General features: G+C 42.4%; 1 protein-coding gene across 2 annotated transcripts; it reads left to right on the top strand.

Moving 5' to 3' along the window:
- Window positions 1–702: 702 nt before the first annotated feature.
- Window positions 703–10,937, top strand: LOC117435112 (formin-binding protein 4-like). Of its 2 annotated transcripts, none has more exons than XM_034906847.2 (17): window positions 703–946; window positions 2,000–2,095; window positions 2,539–2,669; window positions 2,822–3,023; window positions 3,304–3,451; window positions 3,712–3,820; window positions 4,134–4,466; window positions 5,025–5,223; window positions 5,385–5,503; window positions 5,857–5,961; window positions 6,078–6,211; window positions 7,248–7,417; window positions 7,867–8,189; window positions 8,382–8,523; window positions 8,808–9,007; window positions 9,241–9,398; window positions 9,879–10,937. In XM_034906847.2, exons 1-17 carry the CDS (start codon window positions 820–822, stop codon window positions 9,967–9,969), a joined length of 2,787 nt encoding a protein of 928 aa, XP_034762738.2. In that variant the 5' UTR covers window positions 703–819; the 3' UTR covers window positions 9,970–10,937. The 2 variants fall into 2 exon arrangements, with proteins under 2 accessions (XP_034762738.2, XP_034762737.2); XM_034906846.2 differs by having other exon boundaries at window positions 704–946; window positions 5,358–5,503.

Below are 10,937 nucleotides of genomic sequence, written 5' to 3'. Positions count from 1 at the left end.
GTGGTTGAACTTTTGGGTACTGAGCAAAATCATTGGGCTTGAATAAGACCACCAAATAGAGTTAGATCACCTAAACCTACTCTGTTTCTTGTATATATATATATATAAAAGAAAAGAGTGATTTGTAAGTCAGGAGGCACCTTTGCAATGCTCCTGAAGGGAAAAACAAAAAAAACATCCACTGCAATGAAACCATAACAGTTTAATATCAAATTGTGTCACGTGATTCTATTGCCCCTCAATATACGTTTGTGGAGGGCTGTTTAATCTACAAAATGCTTAGGGCTTACAGAGTGATACTATGATCATTTTAATCCCCAGAATATTTGAAAATGAGTTTCTCCTAAATTACTGAATCTTAACTGAACTTGTCTTGCACTGTAGATTAGTACTGTTTAAAGAGGCTGCTAAGAAGAGGGGTGCACATAAACTACTATAACTGGTCTACCACCCAATATCTAGCTAAATATAAATATAAACATTTACGTAGTAAATGCACATTCGTTATCCATTGCAAGTGGAGGTCTCGGTGATAACTAGGGGAGTATAAAACCTTCCAAAGTGTCTGTAGCTATGAGTTATTGGTATACTAATGTATCAATTTAGTTTTCCGAATAATGTACGTCAAAACGACATAAACTGATAATGTACTTGTCACGTGTTTCAGTAGCTCCTTGAGCAATATGTCGCTGTAGAGAAATCCTTCACGAAAGAAAACGTCAGTTCCGTTCCCGCCCTCTTTGTTTCTTTGTTAGAGTGTATGTTGCGTTTGGTGCGGTTGACCATTGTTTTGTTTTTTTAAATTTAGTTTAGCTTTCAATGGGTAAGAAAATACGGACGGCACCGGGCCGCAGGCCGATACTGCAGCTTTCCCCACCGGGTCCCCGTAGCATTACCACGGTCGGCAGCAACTCGCGAGAGGAGGACCCGGGATCCACATCCGAAGGTAAATAAATAATTAGGCCAAGACAGAAGCCCGGGGATCGGGTTGATGGGAGCGGGGGGGCTGCACCCACAGTTGTGGCGCCAGAACGACAGATTAAGCTTGTTGGAACAACATGCGATTGTTGTAGTTCGCCTATGCGTTTCATTCGGTTAATTTACGTCTTTCGAGTCCCGGTTTTATAGCAGTGATAGTGATTTTACCCTTTTTTTTTAACACATTTTTTCCACATTATTATTATTATTATTATTATTATTATTATTATTATTATTAAGAAATATCAAATCATAAAACTGCATCAAAAGAATATATATATATATATATATATATATATATATATATATATATATATATAGTTAGTCCTGTATTGACTCATGTATAACATTTTCAGTTGGTAGGGATGCGAGTACGTTGCAGTGTATTTGAACACATTTTGTTCATTAAAGACCCCCTCCTTCAATCTTCTGCATCGCAATACGTTTGAGTACTACGTTGCCGTTATGTACAGTAACTAGTTAGAGTTATTCTTTCAACATGTGGTTCAATGGGAACACTTTAATGCCCCTGTTCATGAGGAGGTCATCGCTGCATTGCGTGTTATCAGGGTACTTGAATGTTCTAGTTAAGACATGAAACAAACAACTGCATGTCTGGGATTTGAAAGTATTGTAAGAAAAAAAAAAAGGTTCAAGTTAGTAAAACCTGGAATGGGTGAATGCTATGCAATTGGAGTCTTATTTCCATCCCTATATGTCTTCATGTATTGTAAAGATCAGCAGAGACGGAAATATATCGTCAATACCTTGAGGTTAAACTGTAATAAAGTTGGTTAAACATTTATCAGTTTGTCCAGTTAAAGTGTATTTCTGATTACCTTTACTGACATGTAGTATGTTCAGAATCTGCAATTGTTAATTTCCAGTGATGCTGTAACTTCAATAAAGTCTTTTTTATAATTTAGGAAGCTTCAGGTTTCCTTGCCCTAATTAGTGCGTGCCAGATACCCGACTCGCCCTCAAGGGAATCGCAGTGATATTATGTTTGTATGCTTCCCAGATGAACAGGATGGCACTGGTGATGGACCCATATTTATGCAAAGCACCTCTAAGGAGATCAGAGTGGAAGCAAAACCTCCTGCAGTCAAAGCTACAGGTAACTGCATTTCTGTGTGACCAAAACAAAACCATCAGACCGTCCCTCATGTTTTCAATTAGAGCATTTCCAAAACTGTGTTCATTGCATTGTTGTTGAGGTAGATGCATTTTAGTATATGAACAGGTTGGCAGTCCTTTGTGAAATAGCATGAAACATACTGCTGGCAACTATACCATAAAGCTATTGTTGTATTGTCTTCATCATAATCCATACAAGGCATCATGTTAAATGCAGTGTAAACTACTTATTAGATCTCAGGACCAAATATTCAACTTTTTAGCACAACCGCTGACCATCTCTAGTCACTTTTCAATGGCTTAAGCAGTGCATATTTTGCAAGAGCCTGTCCCATAGTTGCATTCTTAGCAATGGTAAGCAGCCCCAGCCTGCAGACCCTTGTTGAGTGAATTATTTTTAAAGATGCTTCTCTTGTCCTGCAGAGGGTTTGTCCTTGCTGGGGGCCTATGAAGACAGCGATGAAGAGGAGAGCCCTGACTCGCAGCCCCAGCCAGCAAAAGCCAACCACAACCAGCCTGGCGACATTGACAGCACACTGGCCAATTTCCTAGCTGTGAGTACATGGACTGCTAGCTCAGCTGTAAACTCGCTTTGTTATTGGTTTACTTTTCTCTCATTCCTTTATTATAAAATCATTTTAATTTGCTATGATGGTATTCACAGTTACAGTTCACCACCATATATTTTTTTCTATTTAACGAGCAGGAAATCGATGCGATCACGACCCAGCCTGCCCAGACCCCAGAGGAATCAACGGCTCATTCTACAGCTCCTCCTCCAACCCCACCTCGCCCGGATCCCAAAGACCAGCCCCTCACCCCGAGCCACACTGCAGCCCCTAACGGAACGGAGGCTGCGACCATAGGGGCGGCGTTTCAGTACGATACCCAGTACTCTCTGTCCGGAGGTGAGTGAGCCCAATAAGATTGATGTTCATGTGGCGTTAGATATCTTTCGTATGCTGGTGTCCATTTCAGCACTGTGTTCTCCACAAACGAGGTATTATGGATAGTGAGTTGATGCACTAGGTCTAAATCAGGTTTGGGTCACAAGTGACTTTTTTAGCAGTGAGCAGGGTCTAAGGTAGAAAGCATCTATCAAATAGAAAATCTGTAACTTGACACCAAATAGAAAATCTGTGGCTTCAGGCGGTTTGTGTTTTTGAACAAGGTTGTGTTTTCTTGTAGTCGGTGTGGAGATGGGACACTGGCAGGAGGTCTGGGATGAGAACTCAGGTTGTTTTTATTACTGGAATACCGAGACCAACGAGGTGACCTGGCAGCTACCCCTGGACCTGGTCCATCAGGTGCAGGGCCTGCAGCACTACGCAGACAGGTACCACCTTCTAAATATTACACTGCTAATCAGTCTTGCCATCGAATTAAACAATTTTACAATATGTAGATACTACTGCATTATGCTATTAAGGAAACATTTAATTTTCGTTAAATTATTTTTCCAAAACAAATTATTGGTTACAAAACGCTGTTTAAAAATTGATTTTAAATTGAATGATACTATGGGAAATTGCAAAAAAAAATCTGATTAATTGCTACCATGAACTGAGCATGAATTTGATCTCCTTTATCCTCTAGTTCTACTATGGCTGTCAATGGCAGTAGCGCACAGAGTGCTGTGTTTTACCCAGAACAGAACCCAGTGATCTCTACGACTGTGCAGATCACTAAGAAAGAGAGTAAGAAGGTGGGTTTGGAACACTGTTTATTTGCTTTGCTGGTTGTAATATGTATCCTAACTAGGGAAAAGCACATTTCAGTATGGAATAAGGCTGCGGAGCAGTATGGTGGCTGTAGAACAAACTAATACACCTGGGGTGGTATGAAAATGAAACAGTGTTTTTGTTGAATGATATACGAAACATTTATAATTCCTCATTTCACTGTTGGACCACTACTTTTAAAACCTCTGTAGCAGATTGCATTTGAAGGCTTGAATTAAAAGATGGTTCTTTTGACATTGTCAGTTGTTTAATTGGGGATGGCTTGTTGCTCTGCAGGAAGTCATGGAGAGTGTTGTAGCGTTGACCAGTGAAGAGGAGGAGAGGAGGGGTGTTGCTGCCTCTCTGCTGGCCCCCCTTATCCCAGAGGAAGTGAAGGAGGCAGAGGAAAGGTGGCGGAAGAAAGTTGTGTGCCTGGAGGAGGAGGGGCCTAGCTCTGAGGGGGAGGGGCCAGATGCGGCGCCCCCCGCCCCCACTGAAGTAGAGACTTGTTCCCACGGCGACCTGCACAGTAATGCCCACTCTGGAGAGAGCTCAGAGGTGGGGGAGAATGAGGAAGAGGAGACGGAGGAAGATACCCATGACTTGGAGCTGGTCCTGGAGAGAAAAAAGGCAAGGCAGCTACGACCCTGACACTTTCATTCAGTCCCAGAGAATCACAAACTTTAGAGCGTGCCCTGCATGCCTCTGTCCCTCCCAAGCTGTAGAACTTTGAGCTAGATCATTCCTTCGTATCAGTCTTTACTGCATTTATGAATAGTTTAGCCATCTGGTCAATCCTGTCCAAATGATTGACTCCATGATGCATAGATTCTTACATATTGAGAAGGAAAATAACCAATTCATTTCAGTTGACTGCACAAACAAAAACTTCACAACTACTTCAGGGAGGGAAATAAGACTCCTATTGCATAGCAGTTTCACCCATTTTGTGTTTTAATACAAACTTGATTTGCCACAGAGTATAGGTAACAAGCTCACTGGTGTTCTGTAAAACTCATAGTAAAACCAGAAATGGATCAACTTCTTTGCAATGGGAGTCTTCTTTCCGTCCCTGCTACATGAAACTGCATGGTGCCTTCTCACTCCTAACCTACCCCGGGTGCTTTATCCACTTCTCAGAATGTTTGCTGTCATTTTAAAGTAACAATCGATATTAACTTTCACTAGGCTGAGCTGCGTGCCCTAGAGGAGGGGGACGGCAGCTTGACGGGGTCCAGCCCTCGGTCCGACGTCGGCCACGAGGGCAGCCGCGTGGAGCTGTTGAAAAAGGGGAAGTGGAAGACCACTTTTGTTCGGTCTGCCAGCCCAGATTCCAACAGCCGTTCAGAAAACACCGGCAGGGATTCCCCAGACCCCCCAGAAACAGGTAGACCAGACACTACACACAAACACACACTACACACACACATGCATTATATGTTTGTTCACTGGAAATGTGTGATCTTCTGTTTAAAGCAGTGTGAAATGATTTATTTAATAAAGGCTTGTTTGACGTTGTAGAAATCTCCTCTGTGTTGGATGTTGCAGCCACTTCAAAGGGGAATGAAATGCCAGTAGAGGAAGATGAAATGGACACAGAGGCTCTTTCAGAGAAGACCAAACCCAAAGTGGCCCAAAAAGAAGAGGAAGATAATGTCGACCTTAAGGTAAGGCCTTTTTTTTTCTACCCAGGTAAATGGGGGAGGGGGGGTGGTAGTAATGTGCATTGAGTTGTGCTGATGCAAGAAATCCTCCTCTCCTGCATCAGTGACTGTCAAACACAGTAATTGAAAGGGCATAGTCAGCACGAGCGGGAACTGCAGACACTTTGAAGGCAAGAGATGTTTATAGCTACCAACATGATAAATGGCTCTTATTTTTGTATCGGTGGAATAAAAAAAATGGCTTTCATTTTTATTTTAACATTAGGCACAGCAGAGTAGTTTGTATGTCCAATCAGTGTTGGTGTACCTTCTAAATGTTTTATGTTCTTTTTAAAAAAAAAAAAATTTCCTAACAGTTTCAGATCGGGGAGCTCGCTAACACTCTGACCAGTAAAATGGAGTTTTTGGGAATTAACAAAAAGTCCATATCTAACTTTCAGCTGCTGCTTTTACAAACTGAGGTAAGCATCAAAACGACATTCAGTGCTTTGTATCCTTTGTTTTGTTTAATTAAATGGCCAGACCAGGCTGGCGACCGCATGGCAAATGAATGACCCCTCTGTGTGTGCCCTCCCAGACCCGGATTGCAGACTGGAGGGAAGGATCTCTCAGCGGAAACTATCTGAAGCGGAAGCTTCAAGAAGCAGCCGAACAGATTAAACATTATGAAATTAACGCCACACCTAAAGGCTGGTCCTGCCACTGGGACAGGTACGCTCTCTCTACCTTTTTTACTTTCACCCCCCCATCCCCCACCCCACTGGAACTGTGACACCACTAACCACTAGAGGATGTGATCTCTGCAAGTTTCATAGACTTAAGTAAAAAAACAAAATCTAAGTTGCTATTGACTTTTTGGACTAGTCTTTAGCGTGGAACTGTAAAAGATATATGGGCCAGCCTAACCAAATGATCCCCACGCCCACCTTTCCGAAAGCAGACCTCCTTTATTTTGGAGCGCTGTCAGTCGAAGGGTACTGTAGTTCTAGGAAGGTGGTTGCGCGCGCGCGAGAGACAGCTTTGCGCTTTGCAGGATGATCCTTTGCCAAGAGAAATGATTGACACCCTGACCAACGGGAGGAAGGTTTTCCATGGTGACAGTAACGAGGAAGGCTGGGAATTCTTTCCTGGAAGTGCAGGTCAGACCACTTTATTTCATTTATTTTTCTTCTACCATTAATTTGTGTATTCCCATAATAAAATTGTAATCTGCATTCTGCTTTAACTGTTGTTTTCTCTCCTATATACAATGATTATATATATCTATATCTATATCTATATATATATATAGATATAGATATAGATATAGATATATATAAAATATATTAAAAAAAAAAGATTTAAGTCCTAAAGCCTCATTCATAGGCTTGTGGGTTTGTTTGTTTTTTGTTTTAATTCACAGCAACAACTTTTTTTTTTTTTGGGGGGGGGATCTGATCAATGCATCAAAGACATAAAAAAAAGAAAGAAAAAAGGTGGGTTCCTAATGTGTCGTCTAGAGGGATAAATTGAACATCACGCTCCGACAGCAAGCAAGAATTCCTCTGGGTAACTAAACTAACACACGGGGTTGTTCGGGTTACCCTGAGAAATTCCCTTCCCTTTTTCCTCTCAGGCTCACTCCTGACCCCTTGCTGGTGGTAGCACAGTCTACTGCGGCAGCTGGGTGGACTGTAGCCTGGCATGTGCTTAGGCAGGGTTCCCCAGGTTGCTGAGATGCCTCCTGTTTCTGTTTCCTCCCCTCTAGGGATCACAGGCGCTATTTCTATGTTAACGATCACACCAATGCTTCTCGGTGGGAGTTCCCCGATGTGGAGGAGGAAGGGGTTTCAGACGGGAAGGACATGAAAATGGAGCAGGGCTCCAAAGACCAGGGTGATCCCAAGCCACCGGCAGACCTGCTTGGGATCGTGACAGGTCAGATTCCTGGCCTCTTTATTGATCACATAGTTGATGGCCCCAGCCACCCGCGTTTGTCATTGCAGTCTTCATTGATGAGAGTTTTAATAGTTTAGCTTTCCTTATTTCATTAACTTTGTCTTTAGAACTTTGTTATTAATACATCAGGAGCTGCCTTCCACTGGGGATTTGAGTTGCTTACCTGTCTACTGTTATAATGGGTATTCATACAAAAACTGTAAGCTAATTCTCTAGAAAGTCTAATTGAGATCATTGTCCATCTTCTTTCAATTCCAGTAGAGCTATAACCAGTAAAACATGCAATTTTGTTGAAATCTTGTGCCCAAAAAGTTATCTACTTTGGTATAAACCTGATTTCAAATGCATGACCGAGTTGGCGTGCACATTTGAGACAAGTTTTATACAGCTTGGAAAAACTATTTTTTTTAATGCTGCTGTTTTCACAGGACCCACCAATTACATGAGCCTTGCCCCTGTGCCTCCCGGATTGCCGGTGCCAACCTACTGGTCCCTGCCCCTGCCCCAACCCCAACCCCCCCTCCCTCCTGCCTGTGACCCCCCTCTGCCTCCAGACTTCCCACCTCCGCCTCCACCCCCTCCAGAGTCCCCACCCCCTCCGCCTCCGCCTCCCCCTCCCCCACCCGCCAGCGAGGAGACAGAGATAGAGGAGGTGGAGATGGAGGAAGATGAGGGGGAGCCCCCAGCTCCGGGCACCGAGGATGACTCTGTCCGCAAACCCCTGCTGCCTCCTGCCACATCCAGCTACAAGGTGAGTCTTTGTGTGAACAAGACCAGGGTTCTGTATTATAAACCTCCTGATCTACAAACATTCTTGTACCGCATGTTTTTCACCTTGTGTGATAAGGAGGGGTAATGTCAACATTGTTCCCTAACAAAGCCTGGAATGAACCAGATTCCCTGCTCCATTCTGTATTGTATTGTTTTATTTTTTTTTATTTAGAACACAGAATCTGCCGCTTCCCCGGGTACACCAGCTAAGGCTGTGAAGCGGAAAGCAACGGCCTCCGGTTCAGGGCAGCTACAGAAATCAGCCACTATTGGCAGCAACGCAGTATTGTACAGCCAATCAGCTGTGACAGCAGGTAATCTTAATGCACCAGTAAAGCAAACTAACGTCATAGCCACTTGTACACAACATTTCCATTCGGAATCATGATAGATTACATCATGTGGGTTTTTTTTCTACTGAAGTAACATAAATGTAGTCCTTGTAAAAAGGAATGACTGATAAGGTTTCATTCGTATGCACCACATACCCGTACAATAATTTGACAGAAGATAGAAATTTGACACCTGAGCTGTAGTTGAAGTTCACTGCAACTGTGTGAAACGGATGTCATATTTGTGTGCTTGTGTGTGTCTGCAGCCCCGGTGGTTGTTCCTCCAGTTTTCTGGGGAGTCCCGGCTGTGGTTGCTCCTGTCCCTCCAACAGAGACTGTGATGGCAGCGGGACCGACTCCACCACTTCAGCCAGCCCCAAGCCGACCTCCAGCCTCCAGCAGCACCGACCAGCCGGCAGCGAAAAATCAGCCAGCGGAGAAATCCAAGAAACTGAAAAAGGACAAGGTGGGTGCTTGTGTGCTTGTCCGTGAAGACAGCGAGGGCACCTGCTGCAGGGCTTAATCTGAAGACTCCCATTGCACTGAATTTCAATTTCTGGTTTTAAAGTGAAGCTAGAAGAAAGGTAGACAAATGTTTCGGCTGTAGTGCTGCGTTCAGTGTTCTAATTAGTGTGCTTAGTTTCTTCTTTTCATCCATCCTGAAAGCTTTCTAAATGTGTCTCCACTCCCCCCCTCCAGGCAAAGAAGAGTAAGACTAAGATGCCGTCTCTGGTTCAGAAATGGCAGAGTATTCAGCGTGAGCTGGACGACGAGGAGAACTCGAGCTCCAGCGATGAGGATCACACCGTGCTCAACCACAAGCGCATAGAGGAGTGGAAGCAGCAGCAGCTTGTCACGTAGGTCCCCTGTCTGACACTGCACAAACACTGACATGGTGTGCTGATTACCTCAGCAGCACAGGATACTGTTGTAGCAATTATACACCCAGAGAAAAGTACTTAAATACTTTTTTATTTTTCTATACAGTTTGTGGTGTTGCCTGTTGTGTACCATAAACTGCAACTGCAACTTTGATATACTACAGATCCCTCTGTATTAAACCGTAGATAACTGTAAAGCATGCATAGTTACAGCCTTTCTTATCAGTTAAATGTATTATTCAAATGCACTATTCTTGTTTAAAAAACTTTACAGGCATAATTTAATGCGTCTTTGAATTGGTAATTGCATACAGTTTGTGTAAGATGTGATGACTTGTGAGGGCACTTAAGAATGTTCCAAGCAAGTGTTTTGCAAAAGATTAAGTGAGTAACAGGGTTTTATTATTTATTTTTTTTACATTTATTTATTGTCTTTTGCTTTTCTTCCACCTCCAGTGGTAAAGCAGGAAAAAGCGCGAACTTTGAAGCCCTTCCCGAGGACTGGAGAGACCGACTGAAGAGGAGAAAACTGACTCAGAGCACATAGTGTTACAGCATCACTTTTAATACTCATATATATATAATTTTTTTTTTTTTTTCAAATGTACCCAAACTTCTTAAACCAACTTTGTAACTTCAAACATGGATATAATAGACTTAAATTTAGCAGTGGAGACTTAATTGCTTAAAACGGCAGAAGTCGGGTTGCATTGTACTCTGGTTCCTCATTATTAAATGTTTTATTTTACACAAAGTGCAAAGCAAAGAGGAAAAGGCATCTCTATTTAACCTGCATTATTACTCCGATTCGGTTACATCAGCAGGGCTGTATCAAAGCTTACATTGCCAGTTTTGCTTCTGCATTAGTCACTGTGCCATTGAGAGAGCATTTCTCTGCACTACAGCTTTTAATTCGGTTGCCACATTTGTATTTAACAGTTAAGATGGTTCAGGTAAATTGACCTCATGGCCTTTTCGATTAAACTTTTTGGTCTGATGCAAAAGAACTGATCTGGAGTATTTTGTGCAGCTTCATGTTTACTGATGTCTTACGGTTCATCATATGGTGTTAGTCTAGTTTAATGCATCATTGTTACAATTTCTTGGCCTTGCTGTATGCTCTTTCAGCAAAATAGGTTTGCATTAAAGCCCATTGGGGTCAGATGACAGTGCCTGACACCGAGATAGGACCTGAAGGCAGGATCTCCGGGCTGTTTTAGATGTAATAATATAAACTATTACTGTTTCACCTACTACAAAACATGTTTTCTAGTAGAAATAAAAATGCAACCCTGTAAATGCATCTTATTTTGTAAGTGTCATTTTCAGATATCATGTTTGCCACTGTTAAATGTAAGCGCTATGGCTTGTATTTGTATTCGTGGGAAAACTCCTGAAGGGTAGGGGGTGTGGAAACCAATGTTGTGGTTGAGGGCAGACTTTTTGAATAATAAAACAAAAAACCTTTGTACATTTTGTATATAGCTATAAAATAAAATCTTTTTTTTTAATAAA

The sequence above is a fragment of the Acipenser ruthenus genome, chromosome 28, assembly GCF_902713425.1.
Source record: "Acipenser ruthenus chromosome 28, fAciRut3.2 maternal haplotype, whole genome shotgun sequence".
Taxonomy (NCBI): Eukaryota; Metazoa; Chordata; class Actinopteri; order Acipenseriformes; family Acipenseridae; genus Acipenser; species Acipenser ruthenus.
This window is presented reverse-complemented; position numbering and strand designations above follow the sequence as displayed.

Bases quoted from the DNA above. Each gene is read 5' to 3' on its own strand.
- LOC117435112 (XM_034906846.2), top strand. From the start codon at position 820: ATGGGTAAGAAAATACGGACGGCACCGGGCCGCAGGCCGATACTGCAG. The intron at 5,504-5,856 runs GTAAGGCCTTTT...ATTTCCTAACAG, and splicing joins AAGATAATGTCGACCTTAAG to TTTCAGATCGGGGAGCTCGC. The intron at 8,524-8,807 runs GTAATCTTAATG...GTGTGTCTGCAG, and splicing joins CCAATCAGCTGTGACAGCAG to CCCCGGTGGTTGTTCCTCCA.